Here is a 19,717-nt window from a genome sequence, read left to right as displayed (position 1 = left end):
ACGGCAGGCGCTCGTGCAGGGCCCCTGAGCACTTGCTGCCAGCCTTGGTCTGTGAGCTTAGCCCATCTGGTGAAGGCAGGCTGTGGCAGGATGGAACGCGGGCCCCACTGCTCGTTGAAGAGACCAGACCCTCGCCCTGGGTCTGGTGATTCCCCACTGAGGCCATCAGAGGATACCCTCTGGGCTGGGTCGAACAGTGGACGTGGGCCCAGGCTTCCCCACAGCTTCCTTCCCACTGCGACTCATTGCTGGCTGTTCTCCTGCCTTGCAGTGTCCAGCTGGGCTGCAGGAGGTCACCACAAGCTGCCAGCTGTGTCAGAAAGCTACCCCACTCACTCTGCGTCTGTTCCGCGGAGTGAGCACACCTCGTGCCCGCCAGCCACTGGCTGTCCTGCCAGCAAGTGGGGTCTGGGCAGAAGGGGCAGGGCCCACAGCTGGCGTGTACCCCCAAGCTCCTGCGGGGGCGTTGAGCTTCAGAAAGCTGGGAGGCTGGGGTCTCCAGACGGCCCCTTGGGCCAGCCTGTGTTCTCATGCATCTCTCTTTCTCCTGCATCGTCTGAAATCGTTCTCTCTTAATAAATTATATTCCTTTATGTTTTAGTTCATAGGTGTGTTTTGTTTGATTTTTTTTTAATAATTACTTTTAAGTTCTTTTTATTTTATGCTCTAGGTTTTCAAGTTTTTCTAATTTTTTAATTTGTTTTGTTGTTTTTGTTTTGTTTTTTGTTTTTATGTACTGTATTTTCAGTGTTTTAACCAAACAGTTGTGGCTCCTCATGGGAGGCATGGCCGCTGGGATGTGGGTTCTTTGCATTTGGAGGTCACTGCTGCACGTTGGTGTTAGAGGTTGGCAGGTTTCTTTAGGTAAGTGGTGGCCAGGGGGAGTGTCCCGTGGGTAAGTGGTGGCCTGCAGGCGACAGACAGCTAGGGGAGTAGGGGGAGGCCTGGTTATGCCGCAGGATTCCCCACGGTGACTACCAGGGTCAGGAGGCCCACGGAAATAGTGTTCAAATCACGGACAGATGGGGAGCGTGGCCATTGAGTCAGGTGGTCTGACAGTGTGTGCTTCCGTGAGGCATGGGCTCATGTGCCCGGCCGTCTTTGTGGAAGTCCCTGTGCATCAGCCTGGAGCACAGGCCTCCTCGGGTACCACTCTCCTCGGAACCCTCCCTGTGGGAGAGCACTCGGGGCCCCACCACAGAGGCGTGCAGTGTGCATGGTGCTGTGAAGAGGAAAGGGTTTTTTCTTTACAAATTGGCCCTGAGCTGCAGAACCCAAACCCAAACCAAAAATGTTTGCAAGAGGCGCTTCTCACCACAGCTCATCAGCAACCCGGCTGAATGCTGTTGGCTATGGGGGCCATCCTGTGCCCTGTGGGGTGTTGTGGGCACCCTGCCTCCACCCATCCCCAGCTCTAGCCACCACAAGTGTCTCCAGACATCACCAAGTGTCCCTCGGGGACACAGCTGCCGGGATGGGAGCCCTGTCAAGAGGAGAACGAGGATGTGAGGTTCCGGGTAGAGGAGTCTCAGCCCAGGGAGAGGCGGCGCCTGGCAGGGACTAGGCTGCTCGGGAAAAGGCAGATCCCACAAGGCTCCCAAACCACTCTGACTCCTAGTCACCTGGAGGTGGCCACGGGAGCCCGGTCAGCCCTTCCTAGTTAAAGGTGGGGGTGGGTTGGTCCCAGCATCTATCCAGCTTCAAGAGAAGGCCGACACCCCGTCATCAGCTCCTCTTGTCAGAAAGTTCTGAAAGTGTGTCCCTCTGAGGAAACCATGTGATCTGGCACCGATGGGAACATGTACCCAGAGTGGCCTCTCAGTGCTGCCCCCCCGCCCCCATGGGCCTCAGCCCCTCCTGAGGCCATGCCCCTTCTCGGCACCAGGCAAGAGGCTGTGGGGGCCCCACGGCACCTGCTCAGGGGTGAGTCGGGGGTGAGTCTGGGGTTACCAATGTTAGTTCATAGAAGAGCAGAGGCTATTTTTATTGAGGTTCCCCAATGGTTTCACCAGGAAAGACGGTAGGAGAGGAATGTTTGTTTCCTGTCCACATTTATTCAAACAATGTGTTCTCTCTCCAGGGAGATTCTTAAGGTCAACAGTTGATTGCAGTTTTTACTAATCTGGTCTTTTTTCACTCTCGGAACATTTGGGGGACGTCCCATTCTGTGGAAGTGTGGGGGACGTCCCATTCTGTGGAATTTGCATTTGCGTAGGTGTTGAAGGCAAACTTTGGTTCAGTTGGACCGTGGAGGTTAAGCGAGACCCATCCCCTGGTGTCTCTTTGTTGGGGAGGCCACCACTGGCAGAACTGGGGAGGTGCCCACTCGTCACAGCCCCTGACTGTGGCCAGGGCGGGAGGCAGGAGGCAGGAACGAGAGGGACCAGCCCTCGAGGGCCTCGCAGTGGAGCAGTAATTTGATCAGAAGGCACGCCGGCCTCCCCGGCCTCCTTCCCAGCCGGGGAACCTCTGCCCTGACCTGGTCTGGGGCTTAGCTCTGCCCACCCACCGGCTGCAAGGGGTTACCAGCCACATCCACATAGCTTCGTGTCTAGCCCCATACTGGAAAGCGTGCAAGCTAAAAGCCTGGTCCAAGCCATTTAAATAAGTTGTAGCCACCTCTGGAAAGCCAGAGGCTGGATGAGTCAAGTGAAGAGGCTGGGAGGAATCAGCCCAGTGGGAGAGAAGTGGCCTCCTGTCCCTTCCATTCTGGCACGGAGTGCTGTTTTACTGCGGCCAAGTGGCAAAGACCCCAAGCGAGGGGGCCTCGTGGTGGTGGCCAAGGCCCCGCTGGTCCTGCGTGGTCCACCCCTCGTGGCTTCCCCGGGGGACCTGACCTGTGCCACGAGCTTCCCTCTTCCTGTGTTTGGCCCCAGTGTCCGCAGGATGAGATGTCCGAGTCAGGCCAGTCCTCAGCGGCGGCCACGCCCAGCACCACGGGCACCAAGTCCAACACGCCCACGTCCTCTGTGCCCTCGGCTGCGGTCACTCCCCTCAGCGAGGGCCTGCAACCTCTGGGCGACTACAGCGGCAGCTCCAAGAACAACAAGAGAGCGCGGGAGAAGCGCAACAGCCGCAACATGGAGGTGCAGGTCACACAGGAGATGCGCAACGTCAGCATAGGTACTGGCCGCCCCGCCTTCCCGGCACCCCACCCTCACCAGCACCATGCGTGTCTCCTCCCAGTTCGCAGGGCTGGTCGCTCCTGAGGCCTCTCCTTGGCTGCCCCATCCTCAAGTGGTCATGCCTCTGTATGTGTGTCCTGACCGACCCCTGCTTTTTATAAGGACACAGTCAGCTGAGACTAGGGCTCACCCTTTGGCCTCATTTTACCTTCATCACCTCTTTAAAAACCCATCTCCAATACAGTCACATTCTGAAGAACTGGGGTCCAGGGCTTCAGCCTGTGAATTTGGGGGACACAACTCAGCCTGACAGTAGACCACTGTCATCCAGCAGACACAGTCTAATCAGAGAAAAGGGAGGGAAAAAATGGCCTGTTCAGATGGGATCACAGTTCTGGGGGACAGGCCCCATCCAGCCACCAGCTCGGGAAGAACCCCCACCATGACCGTCCCTGCCTGTGGTGGCCTAGCGTGGGGTCTCTGGACAAGGGGCCCCACGGCAGCCACGAGTGGTGCAGGGAACTGCTGGTCACCCCGCGATCCTGGGCTCCACTGTGTCCCCCCAGGCATGGGCAGCAGTGACGAGTGGTCTGATGTTCAGGACATTATCGACTCCACCCCAGAGCTGGACATGGGCCGGGAGCCCCGCCTGGACCGCACGGGCAGCAGGTGCTCACTGGGCCCAGAGCCAGTCCCGAATGGCTCAGCACTCACCCTGGGAGTTGGTGCCCCTGGTGGAGGTGCCTCACAGCCCCTCGAGGTGGGAGAACTGCCCAGGACACTGACCCACCACCCGCCACGCCTGCACTTGTGCCAGCGGTGTTGGCATCGAGTGGCCCCTCAGGGGTGTCCCCGTGTGTGGTCCATTGGTGCTGCCCACTCACTCCACCTTCCTCGGCTGCGTGTCCCCACAGCCCAACCCAGGGGATCGTGAACAAGGCTTTTGGCATCAACACTGACTCCCTGTACCACGAGCTGTCGACTGCGGGGTCCGAGGTCATCGGGGATGTGGACGAAGGGGCCGACCTACTAGGTAAAAACAACCATCCCCGGGACCCTGCTATGGTTGGGTTTGTGATGAAAGCAAAGTCTCTGTGAGCCAGGAAGTTCTTTTTACAAACTGTGAATTTTGAGATGTATTCACTTACCATAACTCGCCGCTTAAAGTGTGCTGCTCGGTGGGGTTTGGGGTGCTCATGGATTCGAGCAACTGTCTATCGACCATCTTGTCAGCCCAAGAAGAAACCCATTCCCAGTAGCCCTCAGCCCAGCCCTGCTCCAAGCCCCTCCCCTGGGCAGCCCACTTTCTAGGAATGTTTTGGGAGGGTGGTAGTTGCCAGCTCCTCCAGTCCACAAGGAGCATGCCCAGACAGTGTCAGTGCCCTCGGAGAGCCCTGTGAGGCTATGTCTGAGACGGGTGCAGAGACAGCCTGCCTGATGCAGACTTGCTCCTGGTCCTCCCTCCCTGCCCAAGCCAGGCCCCGTGTGCCAGTGTCTGCCTGTACCTGAGGGCAGCCTGCATGGCTCTGAGGCTGGGCTGTGGCCCTCAGGGCAGTGGAGGGAAGTCACGCTGTCTCTCAGCGGGGTTCAAGCTCCCCTGGCCCAGATGTGTGTCCGGAGCCCCAGCCTGGAGAAGCGGCCTTGTCCCCGAAGCCCTCCCTCCTGCTCAGCAGCCAGCAAGGTGGGCATCAGGGCCGAGCGTGGTTCTGTTGTCAGGGCCGTGGTTCTGGTCTGTCCCCTCCCCACACCCCAAGGAAGGGTCCTCTTGTTTCTCCTTGGGGAGGGGCAGCAGCTGCCTCCACTGGATACGTGGCGAGCAGGGTGGCAGCGATTCCACTAAGAGAATCCGGGAAGGCTGCCTTCTGACGTTTGATCCATGTTTTATCATCTGCTGCCCGAGGAGGCGGAGCTGTCTGGCATCTGAGGATTTCTGTTGCCAGCCTCTCTGCTGCTCTCACTCCCCCCGATAGATGCACCTGCACCGGCAGGGACTTGGGGCGTCTCTGGAGCGGGTCCCCGGGTAGACAGCGCCGCCCGGCCGGCCTGCCAGCTGCACACACCACCAGGCCTGACCTGCAAACGAAGGGGGCCCGGCTGGCATTTTCAGCTGGAACAGCCTCGCTTTCTTTGCAGTGGGCCTGCATCCTATTAGTTCTCATAAGTTGATTGTCTTACTCAGGGTGGGGAGACCTCCAGGCAGCAGCAGCATCTGGGGTGTTTAACACCAGCACACCTTATGCCTGGAACAGAAGTTTTTTCAGCCAGAATTTAAAGAGATACAGGTACACGACTGTATATATCAAATTGTGGTAAAACCATAACGTAAAACTTACCAGTTTTTAGGTGTACATTTCAGTAAAGTACATTCATACTCAATGGTGAAAGACTGAAAGCATCCCCTCTAAGATTAGGAACAAGACAAAGATGCCCGCTTTGGGCAGTATATATTTTTAATGGAATTTTTCTCACAAGCATTGTAAAAATATATATTTTAAAATACACAGAAACTGTTAGTATTCAGAAAAAGTCTACTCATTAGGGACAGTCACTTTTAGTATTTTGACATCCTTCTCTTCTTTACATATTTCAGATGCTACCATATAAATTCAATTTTTAGGCATTTTTTTATTTTTAGAAAAAGGATACATGCTGATAATAATATTAAAGTAATATCAGACATTGCCAAGAAGGAAGTAAAAACCGGACGAGCCCCCAAGCTGTGATGAGTGACACCCTCCCAGGCGCCAGGGCCCCAGCATGCGCACCTGGGACGTGGGGTGGCAGCTTTTGTCTGGCCTTTTCTTCATGGCTGATGTTAACATTTCCCTGAACCACTAAGATTCCTCTGCACGTTTTAACTTCCTTATCTTTGTGTGACTGTGAATTACCTAATCAATTCTAATTTTTGCTGTTTGAATACCACTGTCATAGCTACCTGCGGGCGTAGATCTTTCTAGATGTGGGAACCCCCTGGACAGGTGTGGACTCGTGGGGATGGGCTATAGGCTGCTCCCCTGCATGTGTTCACACCAGCAGGGCCGGGCGTGGCTGGGAGGAGGCACCTGGGATCCAGGCTGTGACGGGTGGTCACTGGAGGGAGTGCCTTTCTGCCCAGGCAAACTTGGAGCCGCGCCGGGCCTGGGGGACGGCCTCCTGCACCATACTTTCTTGAGCTTTTGAGAACCTGATAAAAAGGTATAAGGCATCTCCCTAGGAAGACATACAGACATAGGATGTTTTGCATTTCCATGTCAGGGTCGGAGGCCCAGCTTCGCATTCCCGCTCCTGGTGTGGAGCTCTGGACGAGGTCTGAGGGGCGAAGCGGGGCCCCCGCACCTCGTACCTTTCTTCAGTCTCGTCATGTGACAAGATTCCAACACTCGTCACGGGCCTTACGAGAAGAGCGACACCAATGTTTTATATGCACAGCCACCGTTAATGCCTCACACTGTTAGTGTCTCCATTTCACAGATGAAGAAACCGAGGTCACAGAGGCCGAGGTGAAGTGGCAGAGCCAGGACTTGAACTCAGGTCCCACCCAGGGTGGCAGCCCTGCCTCTAGCAACCGCTGTGCTTTTTTTAACAGCCTTATTGAGATGGAATTTCCACACCATACAATCCACCCACTTTCAGTGTACACCTCAGTGACTTTTAGCACGTTCGGATTTGTGCCATCATCACCACGTAGCTTTAGAACATTTTACACCGCCCTGCAAACGAAACCTGTACCCACTAGCAGTCGCTCCCCGCCACCACCCTGGCACTGCTGCTCTACTTCCTGTCTCTGCAGACTGGCCTGTTCTGGACATTTCACGTCAGTCACCTTTTCCATCTGGCTGCCTTCATTTAGCGTCATGCCTTTAAGGTTCGTCCATGTTGGAGTGTGTCAGAGTTTCATTCCTTTTTATGGCTGAATAATGTTTCAGTGTGGATAGACCACATTTCATGTATCCATTCAGCCACTGATGGACATTTGTGTCATTTCACTTTTGGCTGTTGTGACTGATGCTTCTGCTATACTTGTGATGCCTCGCATGGTTCTACGAGATCACCGGAGCTCACTGGCCTCTTTGCTACCTGGTGGCACTGGGTGGCCTGCCAGTCAGTCCATCCCGTCGGCCACGTTTTCTGCCTTGCCCTGTGGCCCCAGGCTGCAGAGCTGTCCCTTCCCCTGCAGCGCCCACAGGTGCAGTGCTGATGGTGTGCGTGCTCACTCCATGTGACTGCCCCCCACCCATCCCGGCGCCCCCGGGGCTGGCAGATGCTCTAGCACGTGGCCACATCCTGTGGTTCAGACAGCACCGTTCCGGGCGCCAGAGTCTCCATAAAGAGTGATGGGAGAGAAAAGCAGAGAACTAGAAACCGCACACCAGTGAGTTTTACCTGGAGCCACATTGACTGAGTCAGTAGGTAGAGGTGGAGTCTGTTGTAGCAGGGTTCCTGAGAGGGAAATGACGTCTCATGCATCTCCTGAGGTCAGTTCCCTCGAACAGGAGTGCCTGACTTGAGAAGCTCTAACCAGTGCATCTGATGGATCTGTGCTGAGGGGCTGAAGTGAGAATCGTCTTCTCACCTGATGGTGAGAACCCTGAGTGCCCAGGCACTTGCGCTGCAACGCTTGGCGGGCAGGGGCCCTCTCGGGCACCACTTAGTTCTGGTTGGAATGAGACCCCACTCTTGGGAGTGATGGGCCTTTGGGTGCCTTTCTGGAGCCTTCATCACGAGGAGCACAGGCAAGGCAGGCAGCCCTGAGGAGTTGAGGAGAGCTGCAAGCTCCTGTGATCTGTGGACAGAGCCCTGGAGTGAGGGGCCGGCCCTTTGTCCAGCAGGGTGGAGGGATGAGCTGGGGTCTGCTCGAGTCCCCAGAGTCTGGCTCAGCTGGAGGAAGTGTCAGTGACAGGAGGCCTGGTCCCCCATCACCAGTTCCTGAAGACACCCAGTTGATGGATTATTCAATATGTGTACTGAATTCGTTGACTAGCCACTTGGAAAAAAATGAGGTCTAATTCAACCTCATTCCGGACACAAAAATAATTTCTAGGTGGATTAAAGATCTAAACATAAAAATACAAGGATAACAGAACTGGAAGAGAGTATTGGAGAGTATTTTCATAATCTGGGCTTCTCTTCATTGCCAAAACCAAAGAATATATATGTGTGTGTGTGTGTGTGTGCGCGCGCGCATGTGTTTATATATGTATGTATGTATGTGTATGTATATGTATGTATTTATGGTCTCCACCATTAACATTAAAAGAAGTGAAGTACAATAGGAAACTTCCCTAGTGGTGCAGTGGTTAAGAATCCGCCTGCCAATTCAGGGGACACAGGTTCGAGCCCTGGTCTGGTAAGATCCCACATGCCGCGGAGCAACTAAGCCCGTGCACCACAACTACTGAGCCTGTGCTCTAGAGCCCGCGAGCCACAATTACTGAGCCCACGTGCCACAACTACTGAAGTCCTTGCGCCTAGAGCCTGTGCTCCACAACAAGAGAAGCCACCACAATGAGAAGTCTGCACACCGCAACAAAGAGTTGCCCCTGCTCGCCGCAACTAGAGATAGCCCGTGTGCAGCAATGAAGACCCAACGCAGGCAAAAATTAATTAAAAAAATTTTTTTTAAATAGGAAATGAGGGCTTCCCTGGTGGCGCTGTGGTTGAGAGTCCGTCTGCTGATGCAGGGGACACGGGTTCGTGCCCCGGTCCAGGAAGTTCCCACATGCCGCGGAGCGGCTGGGCCCATGAGCCATGGCCGCTGAGCCTGCACGTCCGGAGCCTGTGCTCCGCAACGGGAGAGGTCACAACAGTGAGAGGCCCGCGTACCGCAAAAAAAAAAAAAAAAAAAAAGGAAATGAGTAGAGGCTAAAGCAGGACATTCACAGAATAGACCCAAACCTGAAAATATGTTCAACTTCAAGAATAACAGAAATGAATATTGAGAGAGTATACAGCTAACGCTTTTTCCTCAAAACAATTGACAAAAATGAAGCAGGTACTGTCCACCCCACTGATGGGAGGTGGCTGGTAGAGGCCAGCTGGCAGGGTACGGCCAGGCTGGACCTGGAGGGAGCGGGACCACCGCTCCTCAAATAGGGCCAAGGCACCCACAGGAGCCTGTGCGCGTGTCCTGGTGTGCACGCACAACCGTGCAGGCCCGAAATGCCTGTCAAAGGAGCCGATGCCCTAGGAAACAATGGGACGTCTCCATATGGAAATACATGGAAGCTTTCAAGGTGATCGTGGATCCTTCATGTGGAAGGGGTCCCGGGATACCGTGTGAGGTGCAACGGAGGAAGTTGCCCAAAAGGATGGAGAGGTGGTCACGATTTTGTTTTTTAGAAACTGATGTCTGCCTAGAAAGACGTCTGAGAAGGAGATTATCAAACGTGAACAGCAGCTGCCTGGGAAGTAGAGATGAGAGGGGACACATCCACTTCTAAACTGCCTATCAAAATGATAAATTCACTTTATCATTTGAATTCCTTCCACAGATTCTGTAGTTTGTCATTTAAGTCAGGCGACTTTTTATACCATTTCTTTCTGCGTGAAATGAACCAAATAGAACAGTATCATTTCCTCAAGTCTTCAGCTGGGTATCGGAGAGCAGTTTGGCACAAGCGGCCCCCCCTCACATCCTGACTCAGTGATTCCCTCCCTGCACAGTAGGGCCCTTGTCTTCTGGTTGCCCTTGATCTAAGGTCTTGCCCTTCCCCTAAGACCTGGGCTGGCCAGGGCCCCACCCCCAACCCCCACCGAGGCCAGGTCCTTGTCCGTGGCTCGCTCACTCTGAGGGTGCCTGTGAGGCTGGATGCTCAGCACCCACCACACCACACCCACACACACGTTAGCTTTACAGGGGTCTGGCCCTCCTGATGGAGGTGGGAGTAGAGGGTCAAGCAGGCTTTAGATCTGCACGCCTGCCCCAGGGCCCCCAGGACTGAGGAGCGTGCTGTTCTGACCTCGCCTTTCCTTCAGGGTTCCCGCCTTGGATGCATTTGGCACCCACAGGCCTGGGGTCATCTGCTCGTATGCATTTGGGTCCTTCAACATGGAAATGGCTGATCATCGTCGCTTTCTCTTTAATAAGAGTTTCTTCATTTTGTTGGTTTCAGTCACCAATTAACCTTTGTCACTTCCTTCCCCATCTCTCTGTGCTTCGCTGGACACGGCCCCAGGGGAGTTCTCAGGTGTGTATCTCTGCTGTCTATTTGCGGCCCCTCTTCCCCATGGTGGCATCCAGGTGGAGGGGGTGGCACCCTGGGACACCCCACTGCTGCTGCCCAGTCACCGCCAGCTGTGCAGCCTGTCCCCTCCCAATCCTGGTCCAGGCCACTAAGGCACACGTGCTTTTGCTCACCAGCCTACTGCTGCTCGGAAGCTTTTGGTTTGCTCCACCAGCCCACTGATGGTGACCTTGACAATTGAGGGAGAGCTGCTGTGCCCTTGACCCCGGTCTCCTTGTAGGCCATTTCTTAAGGTTCTACAGAGCCAATAGAGGCGGAGGCTAGTTAACTGGACACAGAGTACAGGTTTAGTGCTGTGGCATCTCCCCTCTGTTGGGTACACCCTTGAAGTCAGGGGTCCTCTCCTCACGGGGCACATGGGCCAAGCTCCTGCTTTCCTGCTTTCAGCAGAGGCTCTGAGGTCCTGCGCATCCCTGTGCTACCTCCCCACTATGTTCAAGGGCACCCAGGGCCTGGTCACAGCTCTCCCTCATTTGCAGAGACCTCTGTCCTTAGCCCCCACCCCCCACCCCACCACCCCACCACCCCACCAACCCAGGATTTTAGTGTAAGATGTCAGTTGTGTTGCCCTGACCCTCCACCTCACCACCCAGGGTAAACTTTCTGGAAGGAGTAGCTGGCCCCATCCCGTCTCCCGCTGCTCCTGTCCCACTCCTGTGTCCACCCCTAACCCAGCAAGGAGTAGCCCTGAAGTCCACCCGCCTGCTTATCACACGGGCTTAACGCGCTTCTTTTCTCTCCCCTCCTCTCTCCCTCTCCTTCCTCCCGCCCTGGTCGCCCATCTCCCGTGGGACTGGGACGGCGCCCATAGTGCGCGATGATTTTTTTGGTAAGGCCGAGGCCCTGTTTCAGTATGTGTTTCCCTGCTTCTGGCTTCCTCTGCCTCCCTGACACCTTCTTATGCTTCATGAGCTATTTGCTTTGTTGAGCCCGGTGGGGCAGCCGTGGGGGCAGTGGTGTCCGTGGCTTCAGGGGTGGGGGTGGGGGGGGCCTCCAGCAGGCATGGTGAGCGGGCACCTGACTCCCTCAGAGCAGACCCTTGGTGGGCTGAGGAGGGAACCCCAGCCTCTCTGAGCGCCCCCCCTCCCATTAGTTCAGGAAGGCCTGAGCCCGGTGCCTGCTGCATCCCATCTGAAGGGCAAGCAGGCCACGTTTGAGGCGAGGAGGTGAGAATAGAAACAGCCGGCAGAACCCTAAGCTGGGCACACCGTGTGCGTGGGTCATCTCGTCTCACAGTTGTGTTAAGGCCATGGAGGAGGGAAGTGAACAAGAGGAACAGACCTTGGGCTTCGAGGCAGTCCTAAAGGATTAGATGCGGTGCTTTGGGGTTTGGTGACACGCTTGCAGAGACCTCAGTCTGCGGGGCCCACTTTGGGGTCTGGCCATCCCCTCTGGGCACCAGCCCCCGGAGTGCTGTCCTCACCTCCACTCCCACCTTCTGGCTCCTGAAGGCCTGCTCCCAGCCTGGTGGAGGGCTGCACCTGCCATGGACCATCCCATCTCCTTGGCCAGGGCTCTCTGTCCCCATCACCACAGCTCCAACCTCCATTCTCCGAGGGGGCAGCTCTGAAAAGGGTCTGCTTCACGATGGCCTGGAAGTCACAGGGCTGGGGGAAGGCAGTGATACTGGGCCAGGGCTGGGCATCGATTGAGGAGGTTGCACAGAGGCCATAAGGGTACCGTCCGGGCCCTGCTGGTACCCAGACTTCATGTTGGTAGAGAGCTGTGAGAGCCCATCACTGAGTTCCAGAATGTAAGCCCAGGGCTGCTGCATCCATCAGGGCAGAGGAGACCTGCTCATTGCCCTCCAGAGGCCAGTCTGAGACCCCCACGGGGCTCGCACGCAGCAGGTCCTTTCCTGACTGCGTTGCTTGGTGGAGAGCCTGCCTCAAGACCGGCAGAGGCCTCTCTTAGGGTCGCCCGGCCTCCCCAGGCAGGCGTTTTCCTGCAGATCGGGCCTCTGTTCCTTATCCCCTCACATCAGCCCTCCCGGGGGGTCCATCCTTCCAGGGGTGGGCCGCCCCCCGGCAGGACGTCTGTTATTCTGAGGCAGGTGTGAGCATCAGGGTCTGGCTTCACCAGGCACACATAATAACTCCGTACCTTTTGTTTCAGGAATGGGCAAGGAAGTGGGGAATCTGCTGCTGGAGAACTCACAGCTTCTAGAAACCAAGTAAGGATGCTCTTCCTCAGCACCACAGTTGGTGCGACAGCCCCCCACCAGGACCAGGGGCTCCTGTAACAACTGTGTCGGCCCAGCCTCAGGGCAGTCCCCAGGGAGGACCGGACCCACTGGACTGAGCTCACCCCTCCTGGGGAGAGGGTTGGGTGGTCACCTCCTCTCACCACTTTCAAGACCAGGATGTGTCTGCTCAGATACACCAGGGTGGGCAGACCCCTTTGAAACCCCATCACTTAATGTACACACCGGCTCACAAGGAGCTCCCCTCTTTCTGCCTTTTCAAAGAAACGCTCTGAACGTGGTGAAGAACGACCTCATCGCCAAGGTGGACCAGCTCTCGGGGGAGCAGGAGGTGCTGAAGGGGGACTTGGAAGCCGCCAGGCAGGCCAAACTCAGACTGGAGAACCGCATCAAGGACCTGGAGGAGGAGCTGAGGAGGTGAGCGGGGCTCCTTGAGGAGCGGGGCTCCCACGGAGGCTGGGCCACCAGGCGTGGAGAGCGGGGTCAGGCCCTGCCCAGGCCCCTCCGGTCCTCTCCGCAATCCCCTGGCATCTGCTGTCTAGCTAACCACACCCCCTGAGGTCATTCCTTCCCAAAGTGGCTCACTTTGCGTGCTCACTGCTCAGCCTCCTGCTCATCCCTGAGCTACATCTCATATTCGACCCCATCCAGACCCAACTACTGTGTTGGCAACCCACCCCTCCCCTCTTGTCTCCACCATCCTCGGGGGAATAATCCCACACAAGGGACAGTGTCCTGTCTTGGGTGTCCTTTTTCTGGCAGCTGAGCGGGGCCTTCCCACTCCTCTCACACTATTACATTCGTTCAGGAGGAGGGAAGGGAGGATAATGGCCTCTGGCCACCGCAGGTCCCCCGCACTCCCCTCTGCTCCCCAGCCCTACATCAGCCGAGGTTGGGTCACAGAGCCTTGCTGGGAAGCTCTGGGGTGTCCTCCCCAGCACTCTGCACGTCCCTGTGGCCTTTCTCTTCCAGCCTGATCCTCACCCCATTCTCCCAAAGTGGTGCCTTTGGCTTCAGACAGGAAAGGGGAGGTGTGAGGGGCGGGCCCTAGGCAGGTGGCGCCTGTGCCAGGTTTGTGGGACTGGGAGCCAGGTCTCCTCTGGCCCTGCCTGAAGCCAGCACTGCCCTTGCCTTCCCGTTAGCAATTGACCACCTGAATTGGAGGTCCTGTTCCTTGGCTGGGCTTCAGGGCACATGTGGGCAGGGGTGTGGAGCCACCCGTCCCCAAGGCACTGGCAGGAATGCTCAGGGCCTAGAACCTGAGGGGAGAGCCCTGAGTGCAGCTGAGAGGTGGGACACATCCTCTGGGCCAGTGCCCAGTGGGGCCGTCACCCTGCCCCGCTTCCTTCCTCATCCTGCAGAGTGAAGTCAGAGGCCATCATTGCCCACCGTGAACCCAAAGAAGAGGTGGAGGATGTAAGCAGCTATCTCTGTACAGAATTGGTATATTCCACTATTAACATGTGGGCACGGGGGGTGGGCAGTGTGGGCGGGCTTCCCGGGGACGTGCTAGTTCTGGGTCTCTGGGTCCTCCTCACCCCTCCTGTGTGATGCCTGCACCCAGCAGCAGCCTCACCGCCCCACTGCCCCGGTGACTTTGTGCGGTCAGAACCAGCCCCCTCTCTGCGGGATGCCCCCTCACTTAGGTCCTAGCAGATGTGGATTGCACTGTCACAAGTGGGGTCTCCCTGCTTACCGGCCCAGCTGCTGCCCCCCAGACAGAACAGTTTGAGTACCTGAGGCCCTCAGATGCCTCATCTGTCCTCACAAACCCCCGGAGATGCATGAAATGTTCTGAGGAAAGCCCTAGGAGTGGCTGTAGGGAAGGGTTTGTAGGGGTCTTTGCCCTTCCCAGGTCCTCTCCAGAATAGGGGCCCCAGCCCAGCGACCTGGCCGCCTTCCTTACAGAGAGAGCAGGCATGGGTCTTTTAAGCCAAGGTGAAGTTTGGACGCCGACCTCACCACTCATCCACTGTTATTTTGGGGGTTGTGGGATGCACGTAACAGGATGCCGATCCCATAGCAGACACTTGGGAAACTGCAGCTGTTCACCTTGCCCATCCTGCGCAGCCCCTCACCTCCAAATACTCTAGGAAAGAAACAAAGCCGCAGGTGTATTAGGCAGCTGTGGCTCCTCAAGGCCCTCCCACTCGGGCATGGAGGGCACCCGATTGGTGCCTTAACCTCCTGGTGGGGGGCCTGGGGCTGCCGATGCTCCTGTGAACTCTGAGTGCCGGTGGTGGGGGCACGAGGGGAGGGCAGCCCAGGGCAGGGCTGCGTAAGGAGACAGTCCTGCCAGGGACAGCAGATCCCATGCAGATCCGCCGGTACAAGTGTCCAGTTCCGAGGCAGTGACCGGGGTCCTGCTCGCCAGACCTTCCCCAGAACCTTTCTTCCTGCTATGCCACTGTGGGCCAGTCCCACCTGTTAGCATTGACCGGTGGCATTTGGGATTGCCAGGGTGTCTGGGAGCATGTAGGAAAACACACTGTGTGTTGTACCCCTCGAGTGTGTCATGTGACCTTCTGGAAAGAAGGGGGGGCCCTTTCGGGGTGGTGGCTCCTGTTCCTGTGCTCATCCCTCCCCACTGCGTTTGCCTGAAGCTCTGTGGGAAAGCGCCCTCGGGTGCACCCACTCCCAGAGGCGGCCCCTCGCTGGCTGAGCAGCGGCACTCTCCCTGCAGGACAAGATCCCCATGGCGCAGCGCCGCCGCTTCACGCGTGTGGAGATGGCCCGCGTGCTCATGGAGCGCAACCAGTACAAGGAGCGGCTGATGGAGCTGCAGGAGGCCGTGCGGTGGACCGAGATGATCAGGTGGGCCTCCCAGCTCCTGTGGGCTCCAGAAGACACGCTCCCATCTCCGTCTGTGAGCTGTGGTCGCTCTAGGAGGTCCTGGGGATGGGATTGAGGCTGACCACCCCTACACCTCCCTCTCTTCCGGGAGAATTAAGGGTGTCGGGTCCTCCCTGGTGGAAGCCTGCAGGGGGCCAGCAGAACTGGGCCTCTGGTGCAGCCCTGACCTGGCCAGTGGATGTACCTGCTGGGCTAGAGAGAGGCTGGGGTTTGTTGGGGCCAGTGCACCAGGGTCTCTCTAGGAAGTTGTGGGTGACTCGCCTGGGAGCCCCTCTTGTCTGATGATCCAGTCCGTGTGTCCATGGGGAGGGTCCCAAGCAAGGGAAGCAAGAGGGGCCCGGTGAGAGGGGGGCTTGGTTGGACTGGGTGGGGCCGAGTCAGGCTGGGCATGGCTGAGTGGGGCCTCTCCCCCTGCCCTCCCCTGTAGAGCATCCCGAGAGCATCCGTCTGTCCAGGAGAAGAAGAAGTCCACCATCTGGCAATTGTGAGTTGGGGGCACTGGGAGGGCACTGGCAGTGGCCGCTGGGGAGGTCTCCCCTCAGACCACCCCTCACCCCCTATGCTTCGGCTGGCAGCTTCAGCCGCCTCTTCAGCTCCTCCTCAAGCCCCCCTCCGGCCAAGCGGTCCTACCCCTCCGTGAACATCCATTACAAGTCACCCACCACGGCCGGCTTCAGTCAGCGCCGCAGCCACGCCATGTGCCAGATCTCCGCCGGCAGCCGGCCCCTGGAGTTCTTCCCAGATGAGTGAGTTTCTAAGGCCTGCCCTGCCCTTCCCCGCTGGCCTGCACAGGGGGAGTCCCTGTGTCCCAGGGCCCCTCCCCTCCAGGCTCTGAAGCAGGACCGGTTTCCACCTTGCTGCTCTGGCGGCTGTGCTCAGGGGATGGGGTCCGTAGTGGGAAGGACACTGACCAGGCATCAGGGGTCACAACCTCCCCGTGCACACCGTTTGTACCCCTCCACCCTCAGTGGGAGCACTGGATGTCCCTCAGCAGAGGCTGCGCTCCCCCACAGGCCCTCCGCTTAGTCCCGGAGGCCTGCGCCTTGCTCCTCGGATGACCCCTAGCAGGCAGCCTGCAGCCATTTCAGGTGCCACCAGGGCTGTGGGTCCCTACCAGCTGGCCCAGGGCAGCAGCTGGATGTGGCCTCCAAGCCTAGAGCTGGGGAGAGCCCCCTGCCGTCAGATGGGCACCCGGCAGGGACGGTCCAGGTCCAGGAGGGAGAGCTCCGGGGCGGCAGGCATGCTCCCTGCAGACGCAGTAACCTGCCCTTCCTCCACCAGCGACTGCACGTCCTCTGCAAGGCGGGAGCAGAAGCGTGAGCAGTACCGCCAGGTGCGCGAGCACGTGCGCAATGACGACGGGCGGCTGCAGGCCTGTGGCTGGAGCCTACCAGCCAAGTACAAGCAGGTGCTGGGCGCAGGGCAGCGTGGGGGGCGCTGCAGGCGGGGAGCCCCTGGGGAGCCCTGTACGCGCCCAGGGCCCCAAGTCCAAAACCTGGAGGACCGGGTAGTGGACTGCAGCCCCACACATGTGAGCGCAGGCCAGGCCTGCCGCCCACAGCGCCCCTCTGCCTTGTTCCTGCAGCTGAGTCCCAACGGGGGCCAGGAGGACACCCGCATGAAGAACGTGCCCGTCCCCGTGTACTGCCGCCCTCTGGTGGAGAAGGACCCGACCATGAAGGTGAGCCCCGCGGAAGGCGCGAGGCTGGGAGAGGTCCCCCTGCCCCAGAAGCCCATGAGGCCGGACCTCACGGCCCTGTCCTCCCAGCTGTGGTGTGCCGCGGGCGTCAACCTGAGCGGCTGGAAACTGAGTGAGGATGACCCCGGGAATGGAGTCAAGCCTGTGCCAGGCCGCGATCCTCTGACCTGCGACCGGGAAGTAGAAGGAGAGACCAAGAGCAACCACACGTCCCCCGAGAAGAAGAAGGTCAGAGTGGCAGGCAGGGCCAGGGCCACCTTCTGCTTCTGCCATCCCGATGGCTCTGCTATGACTAGTCTGGGTGGGAGTGACAGAAACGGAGGACAGCTGGGGACAGTGGCGGGAGACGGGGGTGGCCCAGTCCCCTGCCGGCGGGTGGGGCAGCAAGGAGGAGCAGAGGCTCAGGGCAGCCAGGCTGGAGCAGGTCTGTGTCTGCCCAGGAGCCGTGTGAGGGGCTTAGTGCCCGGAGGCTTCACTTCCTGTCCCAGCTCGATGTGGGGGCCAGTGACTTAACCACTGGGAGCTCAGCCTTCCTCTGAGAAAGGGAGGCCGTGTGTGCCACGACTTAGGCACAACGTGCAGTTCTGAGTTCTCACCGTCCTGGCGACAAGGGAGGACATTCAGGTCCCCTAAGGCCACGGGTAAGGCTAGATCCTGAGATATTCCAGGATCCCCCCCACTCGCCCCCCATTGCTGCTACAGTAGTGAGCGCTCAGGCACCAGCCCATCCCTGTGCTCGGAAACAGGCAAAGGAGCTCCCCGAGGCAGACGCCACCTCCAGCCGCGTGTGGATCCTCACCAGCACCCTGACCACCAGCAAAGTGGTGATCATCGATGCCAACCAGCCGGGCACCGTCGTGGACCAGTTCACCGTGTGCAATGCCCACGTCCTGTGCATCTCCAGCATCCCCGGTGAGTGCTGGGCCCCTGCTGCTGGCCGGGAGTCAATGCGGAGGGAGGAGCTGTGTGAGCTCTCTGCTCAGTCCTGTTAATGATGCAGGAGGAAACCCCTGTACAACGCTCACTCGGTGACAAGGAGATGGGGTGGCATCACAAACAGCCCCTCCCTTCCCCCTGCACCCTCACCGGGACTGGAGCTCTGGGTAGGGTCCCGTCATGGGGGCTTCTCAGCGCGGGGTGACGGGGCTGTGACTCTCCCTCCAGCGGCCAGCGATGGCGACTACCCTCCGGGGGAGATCTTCCTGGACAGCGACGTGAACCCTGAGGACTCTAGTGCAGACGGCGTGCTGGCCGGCATCACCCTGGTGGGCTGTGCCACCCGCTGCAACGTGCCGCGCAGCAACTGCTCCTCCCGTGGGGACACCCCAGTGCTGGACAAGGGCCAGGGTGAGTCCTGGGCCTGAGCCTGGGCGGCTGTCTTCTCTCACCCAGCCAAGCTCACTCCTCCCTTCCACAGGGGAGGTGGCTGCTGTCGCCAATGGGAAGGTCAACCCATCTCAGTCCACGGAGGAGGCCACAGAGGCCGTGGAGGTGCCAGACTCTGGGCCCAGTGAGGCAGAGGCAGCTGCGGTGCGGCCTGGGCCCCTCACAGAGCACGTCTTCACCGACCCGGCCCCTGCCCCGCCCCCCAGCACCCAGCCTGACAGGTGGGCTCTCTCAGGTTGGGGCAGCAGGGGTGGAGGGGGGGCAGGGACTGGCAGAGGTGGGCAGGGATGGGCTTCCATGGGCTTCCCTGGAGCTGCCATCCTCCCTGCAGTGAGAACGGGCTGGAGACGGACGTGAGCGGTGTGCAGCCTGAGCCGGAGCCCAGCGGGGACACCGCAGGGGCCAGCAGCAGTGCTGCACCCACCATGTGGCTGGGAGCCCAGAACGGCTGGTAGGCTGGGCCTTGGGGGCCGGGGTGGAGAGGGTCCCCTGGGCGAGCGCCCACCCACCGTGCCTCCTCCCGCAGGCTCTACGTGCACTCGGCTGTGGCCAACTGGAAGAAGTGTCTGCACTCCATCAAGCTGAAGGACTCCGTGCTGAGCCTGGTGTGCGTGACCCCCGCCGGGGGCCCGGGTCGGGAGGGCCACGGGCGGCCGGCCGGAGCCCGGCTCACCGCCTTCCCATTGCAGGCACGTGAAAGGGCGGGTGCTGGTGGCCCTGGCCGATGGGACCCTGGCCATCTTCCACCGAGGAGAAGGTGAGGCCTGGCACCGTGGGTGGGGGAGCAGCACCTGACGTCCGGGCAGGGCGCGAACCACCCGCTCCGCGAGCAGAGGTGGCCTGGCCAGGCCTGAGCAGGGGTCGCGGGCTCTCTACAGACAGCCAGTGGGACCTGAGCAACTATCACCTGATGGACCTGGGCCACCCGCACCACTCCATCCGCTGCATGGCCGTCGTGTATGACCGCGTCTGGTGTGGCTACAAGAACAAGGTGCATGTCATCCAGCCCAAGACGATGCAGATTGAGGCAAGTGCAGGCTGGGGCTTCCACACACCTTCTAATGGACTCTGGCGGGGCTTCGTGGGGTCAAAGGAAATGCACTTAGGGAAGCGACTGGTTCATCCAAGGTCGTGGGCCAACAAAGGGCAGCTGGGCTGTGAATGCTTGTCTTTCTGGAGCCCACCTGCTGCTTCTCTCTGAAACAAG

The 19,717-nt window shown here is 58.7% G+C and overlaps 1 protein-coding gene across 5 annotated transcripts in view; it reads left to right on the top strand.

Moving 5' to 3' along the window:
- Positions 1–19,717, top strand: part of MAPK8IP3 (mitogen-activated protein kinase 8 interacting protein 3) — a 48,245-nt gene that overhangs the window by 25,418 nt on the left and 3,110 nt on the right. For 2 of the 5 annotated variants that reach the window (XM_082643838.1, XM_082643837.1), the window contains 19 exons: positions 2,877–3,123; positions 3,692–3,794; positions 4,040–4,158; positions 12,485–12,542; positions 12,837–12,989; positions 13,934–14,015; positions 15,256–15,386; positions 15,853–15,909; positions 16,001–16,171; positions 16,707–16,833; positions 17,011–17,106; positions 17,194–17,352; positions 17,871–18,036; positions 18,289–18,471; positions 18,542–18,731; positions 18,842–18,961; positions 19,037–19,117; positions 19,200–19,267; positions 19,389–19,537. In XM_082643838.1, coding sequence (XP_082499964.1) covers positions 2,877–3,123; positions 3,692–3,794; positions 4,040–4,158; positions 12,485–12,542; positions 12,837–12,989; positions 13,934–14,015; positions 15,256–15,386; positions 15,853–15,909; positions 16,001–16,171; positions 16,707–16,833; positions 17,011–17,106; positions 17,194–17,352; positions 17,871–18,036; positions 18,289–18,471; positions 18,542–18,731; positions 18,842–18,961; positions 19,037–19,117; positions 19,200–19,267; positions 19,389–19,537 — 2,460 coding nt within the window. Of the gene's footprint in view, positions 1–2,876; positions 3,124–3,691; positions 3,795–4,039; positions 4,159–12,451; positions 12,543–12,836; positions 12,990–13,933; positions 14,016–15,255; positions 15,387–15,852; positions 15,910–16,000; positions 16,172–16,706; positions 16,834–17,010; positions 17,107–17,193; positions 17,353–17,870; positions 18,037–18,288; positions 18,472–18,541; positions 18,732–18,841; positions 18,962–19,036; positions 19,118–19,199; positions 19,268–19,388; positions 19,538–19,717 lie in introns of all 5 variants that reach the window. The other 3 variants (XM_082643836.1, XM_082643840.1, XM_082643839.1) reach the window with 3 other exon arrangements.

Source organism: Mesoplodon mirus (assembly GCF_964341445.2).
Source record: "Mesoplodon mirus genome assembly, chromosome: 15".
In the NCBI taxonomy this organism is placed as follows: domain Eukaryota; kingdom Metazoa; phylum Chordata; class Mammalia; order Artiodactyla; family Ziphiidae; genus Mesoplodon; species Mesoplodon mirus.
This window is presented reverse-complemented; position numbering and strand designations above follow the sequence as displayed.